We start from the raw sequence: 24012 nt of genomic DNA, 5'->3' as shown, positions 1-24012 counted from the left end.
CTCGCATTTTGTGCAGCAGGTGAGTGCATCAGGGGGTACTTACTGAACACACACACAAGAACAAAGGCTGCTGATTCATTCTTTGAGCTCTCCTGTACTAATATAGAAATGGAGAAATACCCAGCCTGTCTAAGTCAGCATGGACAGTTCAAAGAGGATCACCTGTAAAAGATGTCTCTAAAAGACTGAAATTTCTAGCCTCATGAGAACTTGATTTAACATAGAGTAGTGTGAAGCAAAGGGGGAAACATGCAGTCATGTACTTACCCAGGGACTCCCAGTGTCGGGGCTTCAGTGTTGGTGTTTGTAGAAAGACTGCAGAGACATCCACGTGGTAGATGACAATGCTGAAAACAGTTTTCTTAGAAGCATGTGTTCTTGAATTAGTCTTCCTACGACCAGGAAATTCACAGAAGTTTAAGCAAAATGAAGGTCTATGAAATACAAGCATTTTCATTTGGCTCTGTTTTGTATTAAAAGTACCTAAATTGTTAGTTAGTTTGTTTGTTTTTCTCAGCTTGTTGTGGGCAGAGCTTCAGCAGAATGTGTTCTCCTCAGAATTTAGACTAGACTTACATGTGGGACTTTTCTGGTTTCCTTAGCAGAATAGAAACACAGTAGGATCACCTTGGACTTGATTTGGGACTGGGGCTGTAGCTCAATTGTAGAGTAGATGCCTAGCATGTACGAGGCCCTACTGGTGCTCTCTAAACAAAAATGTGATCACCATTGAAGTGGTTTTTTTTTTGTTGTTTTTGTTTTTGTTTTTTTTTTTTTGTCTTAATGTTCAATACATACTCTTCTCCATTCATGACCAAGATTGCATCTTTATTGTTACTTTTTTCTTTTGTGTGTTTGAGGGGGTGGTGGGGCATTTGCACATGTGCCATAGTCCATGTGTGGAGATCCTAAAATAACCCATGGGAATCTATTCTCTCCTTTTACCATGTTGGTTTCAGGGAGCAAACTCAGCTCATCAGGGTTGACAGAACAAACCTTTACCCTACCAAGCTGTCTCTCTGGCCTAAGGTTTCTTGGTTTGTAACACTGAATATCTGTTATGGTTAGAAGCTACAGAGTTGATTATATTACGTGCTGCTACCCCTATGGAAATGTATTCATTCAAAAACTCAGCACAATGACAGCAAATACATTTCTTTATCTTTCAGAAGATAGAGTTATAAACAAGGCATTGCCTTTCTTTTCCGAACCAATCTCAATCTATCTTACCGTTATAATAAATAATGCATATTCTGTCTCAGGCTCTAATGTAAGTGCTTTGCATGTGTCCATTCATTTAACCATAATAATAATGTCATAGAGGCAGCATAAGGTAGTTCCACTATGTTACCATTTTACAGGTTAGAAACTGAGGCACAAATAAATTAAGATGCCTACATGCATGGCACATAGGCAAGCCCAAGATTTGAGTAGAAGTAAATCTCACTTTGGAGATCATTCTATTAACTACTACTTATGAGCTGACAGAATAAGTATACATTTATTTTTTCCATAATAACCTCAGAAGCTCCAGAATCCCTGATGTGGTCAAAATTTAGTTCAGTAATTGAGTAAAACTATGGAGGAAAAAAATTAGTGCTAATCAGTCTATAAAGCAACAAAAGTTGAGAGTGATAGGTTCCAAAAGCTCCCAAAAATCCAAAGCAAACTGAGATTTAATGGGGGATAAACATGAAACATTCTTAAAAGTATTAAATCCCCTGTACATACCCAGGATGATTGACATCTGACTCCAGGGTATATGGCTTCTTCCACATAAGGGGTTCTGTTTAAAGCCAGTAACAAGACACTGTTCGTGGCAGTCACAGAAGTTCTAACTATTTTATTTGTTTCAAGAGACCTTTTAAGATACTCTGGCAAAGCAGGCCAACTCAGGGAAGCAATAGTCCTTGTCCTGTGAGGGAATCCAGAAACTGGATCCAGTAAAACAAAAACAATGGGTTAGGAATTGTGTCCCGTTTTCTTTAAGAACTGAAAATTTTCTCTTATGGTAAAAGTGATGCCTCTGAGGACAGAATCCAACCCAGTATGATTTCTGCTCCCATTCACAATCAAAACCATCATTAAACAAACCTTTCTGAGAATAGTGCCTGTGGGCAAGTAAGCCTTCCCCTCTACCTGGCAGACTTGGTCCAGGCCTTTAACACATGTATGTTACATGCTTAGAATCTGCAATTTACAAAATCTACCTTCATTTCCTTGAAAAGCTGTCCATCATGAGAACGCTAGCTTCAGCAAGAACCGGAAACAATGTTCCCCCCGAAGCCTCTTCCCATAGGTAGGTGTCCATATGTTCTTGATTGTTACAGAACCTTAAATGTAAACAAAAACATTACTTAAAGGTTATCTGGTTTACAGGTAAAGGAAGGTCATCATGCCCAATAAGCAGAACTATAGGTCGTATCTCTAGTATCACGAGGAATTCCTGCTCATAAGCACTTTGATTCGATCTACACATCGCCACACAACAACTCAGTCCTAACCTTATTCTAGGAAATTGGTCTGGTCCCCAGTGGCCACCCTATCATTTAGCTGAGAGCTTACTATCATTTCTAAGTTAATTTGGAAGCTAATTGTGAATGTCAGGGGCTCTGACCTTGTTAAAAAAAAAATTGGCAAATTGTTGAGATAAGCCAGGATCAGAAAATTCCAACATGGAGGAAGTTGGGGTTTTATAAGCAGCTGTGCATCGAAAGAGAGTGCCACTTTCTTAGTTGTCTTCAATGTCACCAGATGATGGGATCAATGCCTCAGAGTCCATGTCACAACTTCAGACTAAGTTCCTTAGTTCAGGATTTATTTTTATGGGTTTTAATTGTGAATACGCATGTGTGTCTGTGTGAGGATAGGTGCATTTGTGTGCAAGTGCCTGAGGAGGTTAAAGGCATTGGAGACTCCTGGAACTGCAGTTACAGACAGTAGTTGTGAGTGCATGAGTGCTGGGAACTAAACTCCGGTCAGAAAGTGCAAGATGCAGAGCAAGAAGCTCTCAGTTGGTAAACTATCTCTCCAGTTTTTCATCTAGGTCCATCTTTAAAGAATTTCATAGAGCTGGGGAGATGGTTCAGCAGATAAAATTGCTAGCCATGCAAGCATGACTATCTAATTTCAATTCCCGAATAAAAAGCTGTGTGCATATGACTGTAACCCAAACACTCTTGCTGGGAGATGGAAAGCAGAGACAGAAGAATCACCCAGAAGCCATGGAGCCAATAGTGCATAATGTAGTAACAAAAACGAGAGAAGCTGATTCAGTGAGGTGGAAAGGGAGAGCTTATCGGAAAAGTTCCCCCTCCTCTGACTTATACATTCTCTATCTCTCTGTCTGTCTCTGTCTCTGTCTCTGTCTCTCTCTCTCTCTCTCTCTCTCTCTCTCTCTCTCTCTCTCTCTCTCTCTCTGACACACACACACAATTTGAGACAGGGTCACACTCTGTAGCCATCGCTAGCCTTGAACTTGCTGTGTAAACTACACAGGCTTTGAAATCACAGAGATCTTCCTGCCTCTGCCTCCCAAATGCTGGGATTGAAGGTATGCACCACCATGCCTGGAACACAAAATAAATGTTTTAAGTATTAGTAGAAAAGCTACAGATTTTTTTAAATGACTGGGGATGAGTGGGGGGAAGAAAGAGAGAGAGAGAGAGAGAGAGAGAGAGAGAGGAAGAGAGAAAGAGAGAGGGAGAGAGAGAGAGAGAGAGAGAGAGAGAGAGAGAAAAAATTTAGTTTGAATGCAGCCTCTACCTGTGGTTATTTGTGTGGTCTGGTTTAAAAATCCCGCATGCAGGCATTTTGACCACAACTGATGCTTCCTGTCTCCTCAGCCCCGTTACAGTTGGCAGGCCTGCTCTTCTGGGATGGATACCTCCCATTCTTCACGCTTCTTCACCTCTGCACACATTTCAACAAGCAAGGTCAAACCGCTAGCCTCAGGATTAAATTAAGAAAAGATAAGTACCTTCAAACAATTTTAAAATTACCAAAGTTCTGAAAAATGAGTACAGTTCATCCTCTGAAGGGGGAGGAGCCTGTGTCTCAATCTCACACAGTTTAACCACTGTCAACTTCAGAGTTTAGATCACCTGTTCTAGATGGTTCTATTCTGGTCAGGATATCTGTATTTACCAGGCAGTGTGGTGTGCACCCTTAGTCTGAGCACTTGGGAGGTAGAATCAGGCCTAGCTCTGTGAGTTCAAATCTTCTTGGCATATAGAGCAAGTTCCAGGAAAGCCAGTGGCACATAGTGAGATGATACCTTGTCTCGGAAAAAAAAATAATGTAAAAACAATAAAATATAAAATCTTCGTATTTGCCACATATTTTAAAAAAAACACTCACATCAGCACGGTTTGTGTGATGATGACCTCTCTATGTCCCCTTGGTCAATGATTAACCTGTAACGTATTCAGAAGCAAAGTTAAATAGAAGCATGGTAGTAATTAAGCAGAAGATGTCAGGGAAATGGTCCTTCCTAATCACGTTTGAGGAGCATCCACCTGAATAACTACATCCTGACACAACACTCACAGTCAGACCCTCTCCTGCATGATGAAAACCTCAGTGTCTTCACTGCAGGGGGACCTCTGTGTCAACTCCTTTACCTGGAACACAGTGTTCTGGGTCCCACTTGCTTGGATGTTTCAGGCGAGCGACAACAGGGCTTTCTATCTGCCTTTCTGTGGCTCAGACACACAGGTCAAGAGGAAAGTCAACGTTAGGTTGAAATTCCTTGCCTTTTACAGTCTCCTGCTTGTGGACCAGAGCCAAAGGGCCCTGGGCTACAAAGTGTAAACAGATCACTGTGGCCTCCTAATCTGGGTAATTGCTCCCAAATGCAGTTGCCCCTTTCCAGATAGAAGATTTCCATGCTTTTTAAGGAATCCGGAATTTGGCCTCAATTGGCAGAGAACAGTTTAGAGTGTTAATTCAACCTTTCCACCAGCTCTATGATCCCTGGAAACAGCCGGTCGAAGACGCAGGTGGTTGAGAGGGACTTCTTGCAGGCTCCACTTTCTTTTCTTACGGTCACCCACCTTTCTCACCTTTGTCCTCCAATCCCAGCAGGTAGAAGTGTGTATTCAATCTACTCAAACAGTTTTTGCCTAAGCTATGCAGACAACAGGCAAGTTTCAGAGCAAACCCAAACTCCAACCCAGCATAATAGACGGCTACTAGTGTGCACCATTCTGACCTGGGCTTTAACCAGTTGTTCTGTGACGTCATTTTCAGGTTACAACTGTGCACTTTGCGTTGTGTGAGGAAGACAGTGAGGTGCTCTGGGAAATGACTGGGAAGGACTCTTTAGTGATTTGGGTTGTCTGGTGGAGGGCTGGCTCCTTAACCTCTGAGCCCTGTTTCCATATCTGCAGAGATAGTTACATACACCTTGCAAATTCAGTGTGACATTAAGTGAGATAAAAGACACCGGCCAGAAAAGATATAAGGGTACTTCACATATTACTATATGAGAGAAAGCATTTTATAAACCACATTTGGTAAGCCAGCTAAAGCTGCAACCTATACAGCACAAGGGATGAAATGTCTTTACACCGGGAAATCTTTTAGCTTAAACTTCAGTAGAAAAAAGAAAGAAAAAAAAAAAAAGTACAGCTTTCTTTGTGACAAAAGGCAGTAATAAAATCTCAGAGCGCCTTTCATTTGTTTGTTTGTTTGCTTGCTTGCTTGCTTGCTTGTTTTTTTCTTTTTTCTCCCTCTTAGGCCTTCCTTTCTGCTTCTTCAAAAGTTCCCTGGTCACATTTTCTTCTGAATAACGCCAGAGTATGTAGCCAAACTCTGTTAAATATTGCTTAGACAGTCTGCCCGTTCTCTCCTGATCTTTTCTTCTAAGTCAGTCTCTTGTTGTGACCTTTGTCATTAAACGCCATTCCATTTTTCAGTCTTCTCTCTCTCTCTCTCTCTCTCTCTCTCTCTCTCTCTCTCTCTCTCTCTCTCTCTTCCTCCCGTTCTCCCCCTCCCTCTCTCCCCCCAACTTCTCTCTCTCTAATCATGTATCTAACTAATCCACCTTGCCAGGTGGAAGATCAGAGGTTCATGGGAGGATTGGGAAACCAAGCTTTTCTGACCTGAGGGATCAGAAGATGAGATAGTTCACCATCTCCTTACTATGGTTTCTTCCCCCCCATCCCCCACCCCCCAATTCTCCTCAGTACTTCCTACTCCCTTTGGTTGTCCAGAAATGGGGAGTTAATTCTCTCAACACAGTCCGTAGCCATTTGTTTGCAAACACCACAATTACGTTTTATTTTGACAAGCAGTCTAGCACGCGACATAGAACTGAGAGACAAAGTGGGACATGTCGAATTAGGTCATTTTTATAGACAGTGTGATCGTGAATGGCTTATATAGCATCCCTGTGCTCTCGCACCTTCATCCAAGGAGTGGAAAGAGTAATGCCTGCCTGGCACCAAGGTGAGAAACCGAGCTACCTTAATGCACAGCTTAGCAAAGGCCCTTTGCTTATTAAGTACCCCAGAGATGGTACTCAATAATTTGTCATCTATGTTCCCCTTACTAAAAAATGTTCTGTGGACTGGAGGTTTCGCTCCATGGCAGAACAATCACCCAAGCATGTGCAAAGTCCTGGGTTCAGAAACAAAATGGCAGGCATATTTAGCAACCCAAAGATCACGACTTCCTCTCTGGGTGTTCCTCTTTGACCGTTCTCACATCCATACCGGAAGTCTCTACATATATACCGTTCTTCTCTACATCTCCCAGTGAAGTTCAAGGAAGACAAAATAAGACAAAGACATTCTCCAAACACCTTCCCGTTCTGCCTGGCTTAACTTATCTTCTAGGCATCATCAGCTAAAGCGGCCTCCAAGTTTCATCATGAACCCAAATGACAACTGCAGCTTACCCCCATGTTACTGAGTGGAGGTGTGGATGGGAAAAGCCCGCTGGAGTTTTAATGGCCCTCTTCTCCACTTCCAAATGCCCACACAGTAACAATTTGCGATTCTACATGGGTATTCAATTGGTCTGGATCCTACTGTGAGTTTTTCATTTGAATGAACTCACATTTCACGTATCCAGTCCTTACGCTTAGAGCATGGCTGCTATCTTTATCTCTGTTGACTAAAAATATATATATATCTTAAGTGAAATATGGAGAGGTGCTTTATGTACACAAGCTACAGTGTGCAGAATGCTCACATCCCCTTGTCTCAATAGTAAATATAACACCAGTTTCATTATTCCAAAAGCATAGTATAGAGCATATGTTTCAATGAGTCACTACTGCTGGAGAACATCTCCTTTTATTTACAATTGCATTTATTTGCCATGGCATTTCAAGTTGACTAGAGGATACTTTGTAATTTGTCTAATTCTCTCACCCTTTGAAGTTCCAGGGCGCATCACTGCTTACCCCAGGTTCTGTTAAACTGTGACTTCAAAATCAAATGTGTATGAGTTATTCTTTCTTTGTTTTTTTTACATCTTATCCCCCCTAGACCTTAAGTTAGCAAATCTCCTCCAGTCATATGCTAGGTGATTGGGAATATTTATAGGTAAATCCTTTACATCAGAATGATAGATTCACAGTTCCTAGTTGGTGAGCTTCTGCACAGAGACGGCGCACTGACCATTACATAAAGAGGGCTTCTTGTGTACTGATGCACAAGAAGCAAGCTGGGAGAAATCTCCACCTCTTCTGTCTATAAACAGAGGAGAGGCCTACTTCCAACTTTTGCCATATTATAAGATAAACTAATCTTAAATGACATATATAAAGCTTTAGGACATCAAAGAGCCCTGAAAAGATTATTTTCCTAAAACACATGTTTGATTCTTGAAGTTAAATGGAAGCTTTCCTGCTAAATTACACTGAAGATCTATTTCTTTCTTTCACCAAACAAAGTTATTCTGGGATAATTCTTTTCTTGAGAAATGTGCACTATGTAAAGAACCTAGCCCCTGAAATACTACTGGTACCTTTTCAGAAACTGACTATATTTCATACTATTTAAAAATTAAAAACTGAAAACACAAAAGTCACAGACTCTTTCTTCTTCTGATCTATAGTCCCAAACTACTGTTCATAAAAATAAACTTTACAATGTCTTTGAGGATCCCAAAGAACTCTAGTCAAGATTTTTTTTGGCTCAAAAAGAAAGCAGTTTTGATATTCAAAAATTTGGCTTCTCTTAGTCAATCCCCAGAAGGGGGAAAAAAAAATCAGCTAATCTTAGTAAGATGGTAAATTTGAAGGGATTTGGTCTTCTAGCATGATCTTTGGTCATATTTTAAAATACGATCAAAACAGTAAAGACTGGGAAAAGACATAGAAAGCTCAAAAATAACTCATAAAAGTTGACTCTCTCTTTAAGGAGCTTTTCTGTGTCCAAATTAGACACTGACTAGAATCTTGGTGGAAAATAGCTGCAGCCTTTCTTTTGGAATTTTCTTCTGAGTGGCAATCAAAACTGTGCATGTAGCATACTGGGCTACCAGGTCATTTAACACAAGATTGAATGTCAAGTTTTTTTTTTTTTTTTTTTTTTTGCTCGTCTCCAGGTGTGATTCTGGAGAACAAACCAGCTGAGAGGGACCATAGCTAACAGAACAGGGAAAAGAACCAGGCAACACACAGGCCCACATGCACTACTCTGCAGGCGCACAGTGGTATGCACAAAACCAACTGGGCTCTCTTCTAGGTCCTTGATAACTCAGGCATATTGTGAGCTCTGGAAAGAATTTTAATCTACATGGTTTGAAAATAGAGGCCTTTTAAATATGCTGCATACAATGTGTGATGGTCATCGCTAAGACGCTGCTCCATTATCCTTTTCCATTTGGAATGAATGAGGCTAATTAATTTCAGGCCATACTTGATGAGGTCAGCACCATACGAGGGGTGCGTGCTAGACATTGCTAATCTCTTTCAGCTGAGAGTGATGAATTAAAGATGAAGCATGCCTTTGCAGGCCTAATTTAGAATGTATATCAAAAAACCTACAGCAAATAATACTATCCCCACTACAAAGGAAAACTTGTTCTCTCAGGCTCCCGGACTTGTGTTGATTTTAAAGACATTTTTGGTCCTCTTTGGACTTCCAGCTGTGGATGGGTGAAGCATCTCAAGGAAATCAAGCCATGTCTCACACACAGCCATGGGGACAAAAGGTGGGATTAAAGGGAAGAAAGAAAGGAAATAAAAACAAAATACAACAATCAGGTTTTGATCTCTTGTGTATTAAAATTCCACGTACATAGTAGGCACCAGCACTCCCCACCACCACCTTTTTTTTTTTTTTCCCAGAACTACCAAATTAGGAATACCTGTATCAAACCCCGGCCACCCAGCTCTATTGAGTAATGCACTAAATGAGACTGCCGTTTTTAAAACAGCAAATATCCTAATGAGGCTTATTAGGTTTTTCCATGTCTCAATTTTGAAAGTCAATAGAGATTGACCAGGTAGATAATGCGATACTTTTTATTAAGCCAAGAAAGAAATTGTAATGCAGATGCCTCCAGGCCAACATGTTCTTATGAAAGTTAGTGCTAAGCCAACTTCCGACTTGTGAAAAGGGAGGTACTCCCTTCTAAAAGCCAAAGAGGAGAAAGAATTAGTCATGACTTCTCAAAGGTGACTATTACAAGTCCCTAAGGGGAGTAAAGACGGATTTTTCCCTTGCCAGAGATTGGCAAGGGGAAAAAAAAAAAAAAGGTGTCTGCATATATTGTGAATGAGAATCACTGACATATTACTCGATGTTTTGGGTTTTCTAACTAGTGGCCAGGCCAGCTCCTGACTTTAGATCCCAGTAGCTCTCATTAGAACAAGACGCTTCAAATTACATCTAATCTACAGGCCGAATCAATCTTTCATCCCTTTAATTGCTTTTGAAAATATTTATATTTCTTAATAATGCACATTTTGTCTTGTAACTTCTGATTGAACCCAGACGGGCTTTCCCAAAGCAAGCAATGACTAAGCAGAGACAAAGTGGGACTGTGAAAAAAGGGAAGATTTAAAAGGTACACTTTTTTTGCTGGGGAACTATCAGAGAACAGTAGCAACAAATACCAATTGAATGGAGTCTTGTTGAGATCAAATAGAAATTAGAGATTGTTTTTACTTGTCTATCTGCTTTTAGACACAGAGTCTCAGTAGCCCTGGTTGGCTAGGAGTTTGCAACAGAGCTGAGGCTGTGACCTTGAACTGCTGATCTGTCTTTCTTCACCTCCTGAGGACTAAGATTGCAGGAATGTTCTGCCACACCTTGTTGACAAAGCATGCTTACTGTAGAATTCCTTACCAAAGCTCCAGCCATCTAGCTGGTTAGCTTTATATGTTTTACAAGAAATTATTGTGACAGAGACTTAGAAAATTTTTTCTTATTACAATCAGTAACAACACATCACAGACACACACACACACACACACACACACACACACACACACACACACATTATAATGCAGAAATAACCAGGGGTACTGGTTGAACAGAAAGCATAGTAGGAAATGCTATTTTCAGAGACATATTGATTCATGGTTTGGGGACCAAGAGAAAAGGGGTTCATGTCAGTGTTGTAACCAATTAGCTGCATAAATTTCCCCCATGCCTCTCCAGACCTGGAGTCTTCTTAATTCTGTCTGGAAAATAAAGTGGTGAAAAGTTTTTCTCACTATTTTAAATGATATGGTGTTCTAAGCAACCTTCCCTGTAGAGATTAGTTAGCCCATTGTATCATAGAGTTCAAACAACCAAAGTTCAAAATGTAACTTCAACATATTAAATCTGGTGCATTCAGGAAGCCCAGGGCAGAGGATCATGAATTAGAAGCCAGTCTGAACCTGAGACCTTGTCTGAAAAGCAAGACAAACAGATAGGAAGAGAGGAGAAAAGAAGGGAGGGAGGGAGGAAAGAAAAGAAGGAAGGACACTGTCTGTTTACCAAATGCTTACAACCTCTTTTTGTTTATTTTTTAAAACTATATAGTATAACTGTCTACTGAGGATTTTTATTGTATTAAGGATCATGAGGAATTTGAAGCTGATTCCAAATAAGCAGAGGCTGTGTGTCAATTGCAGTCAAATAGCATGCTGTTTGGGGGAAGATACCTGAGCATGCATGGGTTTCGGTCCATCCCCACAAGGTATGGAGAAATGACTATCCCATGCTCTTTAGAGGCAAAATAGATAGATGATTGATAGATAGATAGATAGATAGATAGATAGATAGATAGATAGATAGATGTGGATGGATGGATGGATGGATGGATGGACGGACGGACGGACAGACAGACAGACAGACAATACAAGCAGAACTTCTTATAGGGCTGAGTATTCTTACTGACAGTATCCAGGTTGGTGAAGCTGCCCCTCTGGCCTATCCCTGAGTACATCTTGTAGCCACTCATCTCAGACATGGTTCCCGCTTCTTGGTTCCTCTCCTCACTCTCAGTTATGAGAAAAGTGCCCCAAACATCATAGTGTGGTACATTGGACCTAATCATTCCAACTGTGAGAGGAGGACAGAAAAGGTCAAGGTAATAGAGGCCATATACTGAGTAACTGGCAAAGCCGGACTTTATAGCCAGGACTCAGGGATGGACAATGAAGCTCAGGGGTAAATTCCTTTCTCTTCACGTGTGAGGCCCTAGGGTTTGATCTCTAGCACTGCGTGTGAAATACATAAATAAATAGTAAGTAAAGACAAAGAAACGCACCCACGAACTATTCTGCCCTGCCTTAGAATCTAAGACATTTGCATATTTGGATGAGAATGGAGATGTCTTAGTCTCACTCAGTAAATTCAAGGCTTCTTTTACGGACCTAGGACAGGCTACCGTAAAGACCTTAGCACTCAAACTTCCCGAATGTCCCCAGTTTCTCAGCAATTTTTTAGACAAATCCTAAAATCCGGAAGCCTCATTTTGTTCTCTTAGGTTATTGAAATAATATCAGTATCTATTGAAGAGGAAAGTTGTGCTGAGATTAAATAGCATGTTACTGTTCATGTTGTAGTCTGTATTAGATGTTAGCTGCAGTTAGCATTGTCACTGTCTTTTAATCTCTATTTACATAATGACTCAGTGAAAAAAAAAATCCCCAAAGAAAACTAAAACAACACAGTGGCATAGTTTCTAATTCTGTTTCCATTGATGCTCCCTCCCCAACTTTAAACAACCCAGCCTCAGTTTACATATCAGCAAAATGGAAACTTTAAAAAAAATCTACCTGAATGGAATTTCAGTAGAAATGAATCCTGCATGGGAAGGTGCCCTGTAAATAGGAAGGGCCCTACAAAATACAGCAGTTGGTGGTTTTATTAAAATATAAAGAGCCCAAGGTGGGAAAGACTCTAGATGCTCAGAATTAATAAATAATAAAAGGAGATAATGACTTTGTCTTGCTTCTCAAATAAATCACCTTAAAAATGAGACCTGGAGGCATGGTGGTTTCCGGTCTTAAATCACAGCAGTGGCAAGACACAGAGTCAGGAGGGTCTCTGAGTTTCAGGCCATCCAGGACTACATAGTGACAAAGTGAGATGTTGTTTAACAAGAGAGGTGACAGGGATACAAGGGTGGGGATGCTGAGTTTAGCTCAATCATAGATTATATGTGTAGTCCAATAGAGGTCTCATCATATCCCCCAAATGAACTACATGTGTTATCATTAATCCATTAAAAACCTGTGCATGTTTATCTCTCACCATTATCCATTTAATCTTGTTCTTCTGTTATCTACCTAAACTCAAAATTCTCATAATTTCATTAGAGGAGATCATTAGATAACTGTGCAGTCACAGGGTTTACCGCTTCAAATCCACTCTCGATTTTCTTTTCCATCAAGGGGGTGGTGGGGCGGGGGGAATCTAAAAAGTAAAAGAACACATTTGCCGAAATATGAAATGATGATTTCCAAGAAGCCTTCATATTCATTAAAATGCTGTCAAACTTCGCAGTCTGACCAGATGTCCATTTGTGTGTGAACTTTAAAAATATATTCATTATTGAGCTATAATTCAGCATAAGCCAAGGAAGAAGCACCTAGGGCCGGGAGGGGGGGGTGTTGTTTTGTGAGTGGGATTATTAAGGAGTCGGGGCTTAAAGGTATACGTCTATTTTAAAAAGAAATTTTCTGATTGCAGATAACTTCTCAATTTGATTTAGTGTCGAACGGTAGAGATGGGGTTGATAAGTGAGCATTCATCGGTAATTCATCTTGGGCTTGTGGAAAGTTACAGCCAAGCAGTGCTTTCCCAACAGTGACAAGCTCTATTAATCTTCCTCAGACACATTTCAATAGGTGTTCCCATCTGTGGCCGACATCTAAACGCTCTGGCATCTCTGGCGACTCTAAGACACCTTCATTTCAAGTTACACTAGTGAAAATGTGATACTAGATTGTACTCTATTTTTTAACCTAATTCTCTCTATATATTCAATTAGCCTTTCTTGCCTGAATTTCCTACTCATGTGTAACAGCATTTCTCGGGGAGAACTCTCCAAGATTTTGTTTTTCTCAGGGATACACAGTCGCTCCCACAAGGTTAGCAACCAACAACTTTTTTTTTCTTTTTTACAAATTAAAATTGCATAGATTCAGTTCTGACAGCCATTGATTAGACTCTGATTGTGTCTGTCCTTAGAAAGTGGAAGCTACACAAATAAAGATCGGCCGTGCATTGAGAGGGGTGAGAGAAAGGGGGGAGGCTATACAATCTATTTGTATTCTGATTTCAAATGCAATTTATTATTGTGAACTATGATGTTAAATTTCATGGGGGGGGGGGGGCGGGAGTCTGGAATGAGGAGAGACCATTCGGGAAAAGGAGTGGGAACTGTCACGTTTTCTCAAGATGGTCAGTCCTTAGATTGGAATCTCATTCCTATCCTTCTGAGTCTGTTGAAAGAACACCCTTTAAACTGGGTGAATAAAAATAATCACTTTAGGGTACACCATTTTACTTAAATTGCCTTGATTCTTCCAGCAGCATCCTGTAGCTACCTGCAAGTTTAGTGTACAAGTGAAGTGTGGAGTGGGGGGGTGGGGATGTTTGCTTGATTTTGGAGGATACCTAAGTGTTTTTCTAGAACCACTTTCTACTTCATAATAGATTTGGTCTCACAGAGAAAGTGAATTTGAATGGCATTTTTTTCCTCGTGGACTTTAGAAATCCTCCAGAAGTGAAGAATCTGTATATTCTCATTTTTGGAAAGCTAAGATACATCTGCATAATGGGAGAATTTTTTTTCAGCTTCACTGAAGCATGTGGTCATAGGGAGCTGTCTGTGTACATGCACAAACATGCATGGCTGCCTGTGTGGCTTGTATGTATGCATATGTAAAGTATGAATTCTCAAAAGTGTCCCCCTCCCTTGAACAAACTTTTTTTTTTTTTGCAACGACCACTTAAAGTTGTTAGAGATCCCAATAACCTCATTGTAGGTGGTTAGCTGAAATGTGTCATACTAATAACTTGTCCAAGAGAAATTAAATCCTTATATGTCAAAAGCACTCTGCAGTGGATTATCTACAAGACAAGTGCTTATTGAATAAATGTTGGGACCAATTTCATTTTAATGTGAGTGGCTGTATGTTTCAGAGATAAAAGGACTCAAACCTGTAACTGTTGCAGCAGTACATGACTTCTCTGTTTCCATTGCTGTTTCTCAACTTAAAATATGGAACACCTCTCTCTCTCTCTCTCTCTCTCTCTCTCTCTCTCTCTCTCTCTCTCTCTCTCTCCCTCTCTCTCTGTCTTCTTTCTTGTTGTGGTTCTGAAGAGCAAGGGGAGAGATAGAAAACGGCTGGCATTCAGCCTAAAGAGAAATCATTGAAACAAATTAATCCTATGCCGTTTAAATTGACATGGTAATCCATCATCAGAGAAGGCAAACCCTGAAAGCAATCTCGAATCTGCCCTGCTCTTTCACTGGCCCTGGAGGCACAAAGACAGATAGTATTGGGGGGGGGTGTATAGTCATAAAAGTTAGAAATGCCTGGAAAAGAATAAAATTGGTCCTATCAGCTCCTACTGTCCTGCCTCTTCAAACCTCCTTTGGAAACTTAGAACAGTTATTTTCTCAAGTTTGCATCTAGGTGAGGGGTCCCTGTTTCCTCCTCCAGACTGGCCATTCCTGACTCAGGCTGGCCATTGCCTGGTGCCTTTGAAAAGTTCAGGAACTGAGAGGATTGGAAGTTATCCAGCTAGTTAAACAGAAAACTCTTCCCAAGTGTTAGGGGCCACTTTTGGAGGTAGGTGGGGAATAGGTTTCATTTTGTTTGTTGTTCTTAGGTCCTGAGTGGTAAAGAATGGAAGAGAATCTTTCCTTTTGTGGCTCTCCCATTATCACTTCACATTTTGCATTTGGTGAACAAGACGATATAGTAATTTCTTTAAAAAAAAAAAAATAACCTTTCTGACATCGCTAAAAAAAAAGTGAGGAGCTCAAACCTGCCCTGCCAATTGTCACTTTTTTTTTTTGTTTGTTTTGTTTTCTAATTTTGGAGATATAGTTTTTGAAGCTCCCTTCACATCAGAAAAGCCTACAATGACATGCTGTTACAATTTGACTTTCAAGGCAGAAATTTCATAATACAGAACTGTACCATATTGGTAAGTAGATGAGATGAAACAAAACCTTATTAAGAATTCAATTGTGGGGGGAGGTGACCGACAGGGGGAGAGTGAGGGGGATGTAAAGTGAATAAGTAAAAACAAATTTAATTAAATTTTTTAAATTATTTAATTGTAAAAACAATGTGCCTGTATTTCCAAGGGATTGAATTCTATGAGTTTCTGTTAGTTTGTTTGTTTGTTGTTTGTTTTGGGAGGGTTTCTCTTTAGCTACCATATGTAGTATTACTTTGTTTATTTTGCTTGAAGAAAAGAGGCTATAAACTGCTCATTACTGACTGGAAATACAAGTCTGAATAAAAAGATTACTGAATATCTTTATTTAATTATTTAATATATTTTATATGAAAGTATAATTTATATGATTATATACATATAGTATTGGTTTAATTATTAATTAAATACAATAAATTTATTTATTAATAAAATAAATTTAATTTAATTATTAATTAAATAATACAATTTATATGATTATTTAATATAAATGATACTTAATAATGTTTTTACTTCTATAAGCAGGACCATTGAAAACATTTTTAATTTCAAACATTTACTTTGTTAACAAATAAAACAGTAACTGAAGATAAAAGGCCACCTACTTATTATTAGAAGCAATAGGTCAGAAGTACATAAACCCAAACCATGTCTGAGATGTTCCCTATTTTAATGTATCTAGGATAGAGTTGCTTCAATTTTATTAGGAAGACTATTTTGTGTTACTGAAACCTCAAAGCAAACATCATATCTTTTGTCCATAATTAGAAACTTTATTCACTTTATTTTTTAAAGGAGCTCGATAACTCTGATTTTTAAAGTATATAAGAATAAAGGACATTTGCAGAATAAATAGGGATACCCCATGGCTTTCCTATTATACATTCATCCACACCACATCAGTGTCAATTTTAAGACTTGTTTAGAAAGAAGTAGGGGCTGGAGAGCTGGCTCAGTTGAAAAAAAAAAAAAACTTGCCACTTTTGCAGAGGATCATAGTTCGATTCCCAGCACCCAAGTTGAGTTGTTCACAACTTCCTATAACTCTGGTTCCAAGGTACTGGATCCCCTCTTATAGCTTCTGCAGGCACTTACACACATGTGTACAAAAATACATATATACATACATACATACATACAAAAATAAATTTAAATATATATGCAGTTTAGGGTGTCCATTTTGTTGATCAAACCCTAGAGATGAAACAGTAGTTCTTCAGTAACTAAAGAACACTGAACTGTACATTCTTTAAAAGATCAGACATCTTCTATTTGACTTTAACTTATATAGGAAATATAGATTTTTGCAAGATAATACATGATTTTGAAGGCCATTAAATTAACCAAAATCACTTAAGGGTGGGGAAATCAGTGGGTAAATAAGCTAAGTCTTTACCACCAGAGAAGACTATCAAAAACAAAACACAAACAACTAAAAATCCCCCAGTGCTGAAATATCAAGGCATTTCATTCTTTTGAGTGTTTGGAAATATAACCAACAACAAGAAACTATGCAACAGAATAGTGCAGCGTCACTGAGACTAAATGAGTTAACATATAATAGGCAAAGATATAGGCTGCCTTAATTTTTTAACTTCTTGCCTTTGACATTTGACATATGAGGTGATGTAGTCCTGTCAAGAAATACCCTGTGTGACTTCTGTCACTGAAATCAATATTTCTTTCCTTTAATGGTTTCGGTTTTACTTTGAATGTTTAAAGGGCAGTATCTCAATCAATTTACTATAGTCATGTATTTAGGAATCTCTTAAATAAAATTAACCAATGTATAATAAATTCTAATAGACGGGTAGGGAAATTACTGTACTCTACCTTGTACTCCAAATAACAAGGCTAATACAATTTGTTTTCAAACAATAAAGTTTTCAAACCCTCAGGATAATACTTTCCATAACCAAGAAACTAAATGTGATATTTTTTAAAAACTGCTTTTACATTCTGTACAGGATTTATTTATTTTTAACATGTACCTACTTATTTTCAAGGAAGCAACCTTTGAAGAGGACAAATGAAGCTGATAATGTAAGTATCTGAATATTCTCTAGATTAATACATAATATTCCTCTATTATAGCAGCTTATCAATTTTTGGCTATCAGCTTATTCTCAAGTTATACCTTTGTACTGGAAGTGGGGTTGGTAAATGCCCTAAAACAAACAAACATACAAACAAACAAAAAACTCAGTGAATGCATACATTCTATTTTTCCTTCTAAAGTTGACTTTGAGTGTGTAGTTAAAGGAATTTAAACACCATTTGTTGTGCTGCTGGTATTTGCCTGAAGTTCACTCATGCAGCTAATTAACAATATTAATTTTTCAGGATATTTTCCTTTCTAACACTTTTATTTGGCATTTGATACCATCAATTAGTATTTTTTTATATAGTAAAAATTAACTCTTGTTTAAAAGATTTCATTACAGGCTCTTAAGAATAAAAACATACAGCATCCCAAATATTATTCTTGACTTTCTCCAGGTCTAAATAAGAACTGCTGTTCACATGATCTCAGATGACTTTGGAACTTTCTCAGTAGGAGTTAACTTGTAGTGTAATGTTAATACTAAAATCATAAATAACTCATACCAGACTTGGTTTGGGCAGTGCCATCGTATATAGTCCAGTATTTAAGATTTAACTCATCAGTGAGCTAGAAAGTATACACACACACACACACACACACACACAGAGAGAGAGAGAGAGAGAGAGAGAGAGAGAGAGAGAGAGAGAGACTGCACACACACATATTTCTCTCTTTCTTTCTCTCTCTCTCTCTCTCTCACACACACACACACACACAATGTGTGTTCATGCACAAAACATTACATATCCTTGAATTTTAAAATAAATATATGAGGCAAAAGATATTCACTGTTTGCTTAAATACCCTGTCAAAGCTACCAACTAGAATCTGAAGCTTGCACTTTCAAGTGTCTTTCTGTGATTTTGCAAGCCATAATAGCATAATACCCTGGCTGAGTTGCTTTCGGCTTGTCTTCCAGCACTGGTGATTTCAGAGAGCTCATTCAGAAGTCTTTTTGCACTGCCTCTGCCAGCCTCCAGGACCGTGCATGTGAGTGACAGCCTCTATCTAGTGTTTGAGTATATGAACCTTTAATCCATCAAGATGCTTCTAAAACTGAGAGAGTACCTCCACCATGTGCTTACACCTTCCTACACAAACCCATCATCTTGGGACCCACAGAAATGCCACCACATTTGAAGCCAGCTGAATATATTTTCCTAATCTCATCCAGACTTTATGGCTATAATTTGGCTGGTGCCACAATTTTAAATTAGCTTTTGCTTCAATGAAAGAAGGTAAACTATGTCTTGGGATTTGTTTTTTTTTTTTAACCGCTCACACAACAATCATATATGTACATATATATGTTATTATAATATACAAATTGTAAAATATTGTTAAAGCGATTTGGGTGATCTTAAACAGGGGAGGGGGAATTTACTCCATCCTATTTTCTTATTCCCCAAAGTCCAACTTCCTGGAGTATGCCTTGATAGATGAGATTGTTGTCTTTGAATAGAAACCCCTGCTTGCAGGGGGTTGGAGTAAAGATGGGGTGGGGCATAAGTGAAGGGCAACTGCTCTCAAACCCTTACAGCTGAAGTGCATTTGTTCTCACTTCCTTTCTCTGTTTCCCTCCCTGGCTGCTTCCATTCCTCCTCCTCCTCCTCCTCCTCCTCCTCCTCCTCCTCCTCCTCCTCCTCCTCTTCCTCCTTCTTCCTCCTCTTCCTCCTTTTCTTCTTCCTCCTCTTCCTCCTTTTCTTCTTCCTCCTCTTCCTCCTTTTCCTCTTCCTCCTCTTCCTCCTCTTCCTCCTTTTCCTCTTCCTCTTCCTCCTCCTCTTCCTCTTCCTCCTTTCCCTCTTCCTCCTCCTCTTCCTCTTCCTCCTTTTCCTCTTCCTCGTCTTCATCTTCCTCCTCTTCTTCCTCCTCCTCCTCCTCCTCCTCTTCCTCCTTCTTCTCTTCTTCTTCTTCCATATCCTTCGTTTCATCCCTTCTTAAATCAAACTTTGGGCAGTTTAGTGTAGTTAACCTTCATTCTGTAGTCAAGACCAAGAAGGGTTAATGGAGACTAAGCTGACACTCCTCCAGGTCAGCGGTGCTGCTAGCTTCCAACTCTGGAATGAGAGGATTACTACGGAGAGAGCAGAAGGCTGATCCCCTCACACCTGAACACACCGTTCTAATCCACTGGAATTCATATTTTAAAAAAAAAATCCCCCTTCTGGAAAACGGTTAATTGGGTCTTCAGCTATGTTTCCTGTTGCACCGAAGGACAGGCAGGGTAGTCTGAATTTAGTAACCCAAGCTGCTAAGAAAATTGAGCAATGGGAAGGTAAACCTTTGACACAGATGCGCATAAAAACCTGTACACGCATACACACAGTAGGCAGCTATCCGTTTCTTTTGAGAGATTTCGCCCCCTTTGAAGATCAGAAGCAGGAAAAGGGCAAAGACCTGTTCTCTTTTCTCACCTTGTGCCCTAACCCTCCACCTCCAAGAAATTAGAGCCTACTAGGTTGTTTACAGCTGTTTTGAATCTTTAGGTTTGTTCACACCAGCGAGACTCCCGCTTCAGAGTGAAAAGCTATTTCTACGAGCCAAAACATTGCTGCTTGGCTTTGCGGAGGTTTTTTACTCCTCTCCAGTACATTTTACCCAACGCCCCGAAAACTGCACTTTAGCTCCCAGCATCTAATCTTTGGGTCCTAGACAGGTCCCCACTGGCTGGGGTGGGACCTGATCCTGCTAAAGCTGATTCCCTCTGGCCGAGAAGAAAACCCCGCAGTCCTCCGGCTTCCTTTGGTACCCCTGCCTTAATCCTTGGCCTCAGACTTCGTTCTACCTGCCTGGGAGCTGAGCCACGAACCTGGAACCCACTGTTCTGCAGATTCCATAGGGGGATGGGTTGTCTCGCCACCCGGTGGCCACCCTGGACACTGGGCGGATAGCAGGGAAAGCCAAGACGTTGATGGAGCTGAGCTACTGGGTCCTCTCTAGAGATGCTAAATAAGACAAAAAGATGGAGATTGATCTAGAAGAAAGTTGGGAACGCCTGAACTCCTAAAAGGAGTATCCAAAATGGCAAGGAAAGAAAGCAATCCATTGGGGCCACACCCTGGCTACCTAGGCTGCCTGGCCAGACTACGTGCCCTTGTCCTCGCTTCACGCAAGCCATCAACTCCGGTGACCACCTGACTATTCCACTCCGGTGTGCAGCGGATGGCTCCCAAGCCTTCGGCCCGCGGCGGCCGGCTCAGCCCTACTTGCGAAGCCAGGCGGCAGAGTCCTATCTCTGGCTGCGCTGCCACCTTTCCCGTCGAGGGCAGAGGGACGGAGGCCTGCGCTTGAGCTCCCTAGCAATGGTCGGGCGGTCCCCACTCTGAGCTGGCTTCCTCCCTCTCGGCTCCACCAAATCCCGGCAAGTCAGGTCCCCCTTCGTCACCCCGGGGGCTTCTAATCACTCCGTATCGATTTCCCTAACTCTTTTCATCCCGTTGAAGACACATCTTAAAAACACTCCAGCCCGGAGTGTGCTCTGGGCTTTATCCACACTAATAAAATGATTTACCCTGCTCTCTGCGCTCTCCTCACAGAGGAAAATCGTTCGAGCTCTGGCTATTTGTGTGTGATCAGTAAATATTTAGTGCGGTGACATCCTCAGCTAGGCTTCAGATCGATGCGGGGCCCACCGGGAGGTGTGCGCTCTGCGGGCGGGGCCTCTTCGGGTCCACCGAGGGGACTTCTAGTGTCCTGGCCACCGGCCGCAGATTTACAGCCCGGGCGGGAGGCCCAGGGAGGGGAGAAGTGAGGGGGGCCAAGCGCGTCAGGAAAATTGCCTTTTCAACCTTTTTACTTTTGACATTCAGTCACTTCCCTACGCTGCCACTGTCTCCTCCACACCTCCCCCACTCCTTCCCTAGGGCGAGCGGTGCACCCCGAGAGCCCTTTCCGGAGCTCGTGAGACACGCTAGCAACCCCGTGGCCCAGGACCACCTATCAGAGTCCTTCGTGTAGCCATGCAGGGAGGCCCCAGCCCCTGCTTTGAGGGTCGTCCCCTTCGGGGCACGAAGCTCCTTGCCCGCCCACACCTCCTAAGGCCGAAAAGAAGTAGACGAGCTCAGAGCTGCAGCTTTAGTTAGAGATCTGCTTCCCCGGCACTCTTTCTACGACCCCCCAACCCCTGCTCATTCTGCTCCTCCAGCATCTTGTCCCTGCTGGCAGTCGGATCGCGCAGGTCGTCGGGTGGGAACTTTACATTCTTCTCCACCAGACGCCCCTTTCCTTACAAGCAAAAAGGAGCTTAGCTATGAAGTGTTGAGAAAGGGGGCCTACTCTTGGCAGCTAGAGGGCTGGGGTCTAGGTGGCTACGGTGGCAGCGTTAACCCAGGGCGTGCTCACACAACTTCTTGATTACATAGCCCCACGTTGACGAGGACCCTGGGAAGTGGGCTCAATGCGGAGTAGGATACTACACGGCCTCACCTTGTCCTGTGATTCTCACCACCTGGGACTGCTAAATTACCAGAGTTGGTTGTAGTCAGTGAGGACTATCCAGCCATTCCTGGGGGGGGGGGGGGGGCTCTTCTGCTCTTAAACTTGGGGTCTACAAGTCTTCAACTGCTGCCACCCACCTGTTGTTAGCTGACCTGTTTTCCCTTCACCTGAGGCCTGGACCTTTGCAATTCCCCTAGGGTCCATAGAAGAAGATGCCACCGCCTGTGTCCCCTCCCATATCCTAATACCCTCGCTGTTGTCATGACCATGGCTTTCTAAAACGCCATATCTGCAGAACCTATCTTTATACTAATGCATACTTAATTGCTCTGTCTTGACTGTCCATATAAAACAATTTAATTAGGGTGGGGGTTTTTGGTTGGATGATTTTTTTTTTTTTTTTTTTTTTTTTGCTTTGGAGAGCAAAGAGAAGAAAATCTGCCCAATGCTTATTGTATTTAGCACCAATACAGGCAGAAAATGTAGCACAAGTTTTTGGTTGAAAGAGCACCTCTGTGTCCATTGAAGGGCGTTGATCCGAAAAGGCAGAAAGGACAAGTAAAATCGATTGGAAGCGACCCTCTCTGTCCTTTTCACACCATTCAGAAACTCCATTCCTTCTAAGACAAAGACCAGAGCCTTGGGAATTCACAGGGAAAAGGAGGACTCCAGTCCCACAAGCCTTGAACACTTCTTTTTAAATCTTCAATATTTCACTTTAAACCTGCACTTGGTGATGGACTCCCGCATGCAGGTTTCAGCCCCCACCCCGGCCCCACCCCGGAGGAGCCATGCAATTTCACCACCCCTCACCCCAACCCGATACCACTGTCCGATGTGGCCTTTCGGTCTGGGCGGGCCTGCCTTTTAGGGTTAGTGCATCTCTCACCTTTGACCCTCAAGATTGGAATGGCTACCAGTGTTCTAAATCTGGCCAAAGTTGAAAGAAAATGACCACAAAATAATTACTCCAAAGCCCAGTTCTGGTTCAGCGCTTGAGCCACCTTATCCAACAGTCACCTCCATCCCTATCGCCCCCCCCCCCACACACACACACCCCTTTCTTCTCTGGCAATGACTGCCCTAGCCACCTCTGAAAGGAGGGAGCTGAAATGATCAGGACTACAGCTCTGGGTGGCGATGAGTTGCCAGGTCTAATTGGTCTTTCATTAGGTTATCCCAGGCGCCCAGGCTGGGGAAGGTGGTCATCGATCAGACCTGGCATGAAAAGAAAAGGAGGCGGGAGAGGAGAAGAGAGGGCCAGAGAAGGGGAGGAGAGAGGCCGGGACTGAGATCACCTTCACCTGCCCAGAGCCGGGCCTCCCTGTTGGAGATCCCTCGACCTTCAACTAGGATGAAGGGGGCGGGGCAGAAGGGAGGGGGCATTACTGAATTACACACGTGGCCTTCTTCTAGGAGACAGAGTTCACCTCCTCTCCGGAGGAGTCCCACCAGCCATCCACTTATTGTAACTGATGAGACAAACCGCAAGGAAAAACTTCTGTAGCCCGTATTTATGGTATTAATGAATAGTTTAAAAAAGATTTACACTTCTTATGATCAATATTCTGAGTTATTTCCCTCAAAGTATATAATTACAGTGTCTTCAGAGTTTCATCATTGTTTGAGGTGGCAAAACCATTTGTAATTTTCATTAGCCAGTAAACATGTAATTAACATTCAGCACTGTGTTTAACTTAATTCCTGTTTAAGACAAGGACAAGAAGCACTGAAGAGCGTTAGTGCCATTTGTCAAGTCTGACATACATCTTACCATAACAGTTTCCTAAAATAAAAATCCATGTTTCCCCATTATTCTCCTCTTAAAACAAAACA

The 24012-nt window shown here is 41.4% G+C and overlaps 1 protein-coding gene and 1 long non-coding RNA gene across 24 annotated transcripts in view; one reads left to right on the top strand and one right to left on the bottom strand.

Annotated features, from left to right (window-relative positions):
* Positions 1–24012, bottom strand: part of LOC117703448 (uncharacterized) — a 77599-nt gene that overhangs the window by 51396 nt on the left and 2191 nt on the right. For 5 of the 23 annotated variants that reach the window (XR_013111024.1, XR_013111021.1, XR_013111032.1 and 2 more), the window contains exons 1-4: positions 3766–5992; positions 2211–2333; positions 1732–1934; positions 268–392 (exon numbers count right to left, since the gene is read on the bottom strand). Coding sequence is in view for 2 of the 23 variants with exons in the window: in XM_076935794.1 (XP_076791909.1) it covers positions 268–392; positions 1732–1778 (172 nt within the window). In the remaining 21 variants the exon portion in view is untranslated. Of the gene's footprint in view, positions 1–267; positions 393–1731; positions 1935–2210; positions 2334–3765; positions 6119–24012 lie in introns of those variants that run through there. The other 18 variants (XR_013111031.1, XR_013111037.1, XM_076935792.1 and 15 more) reach the window with 14 other exon arrangements.
* Positions 14304–21196, top strand: LOC143442664 (uncharacterized). Its single transcript, XR_013111008.1, has 4 exons — positions 14304–15620; positions 17642–17678; positions 18659–18729; positions 20226–21196. It is a non-coding gene; the product is annotated as an uncharacterized LOC143442664 (long non-coding RNA).

This window comes from Arvicanthis niloticus, chromosome 1 (assembly GCF_011762505.2).
Source record: "Arvicanthis niloticus isolate mArvNil1 chromosome 1, mArvNil1.pat.X, whole genome shotgun sequence".
NCBI classification, from domain to species: domain Eukaryota; kingdom Metazoa; phylum Chordata; class Mammalia; order Rodentia; family Muridae; genus Arvicanthis; species Arvicanthis niloticus.
The sequence above is the reverse complement of the archived record's forward strand: the minus strand, read 5'-3'. Positions and strand labels throughout refer to the sequence as shown.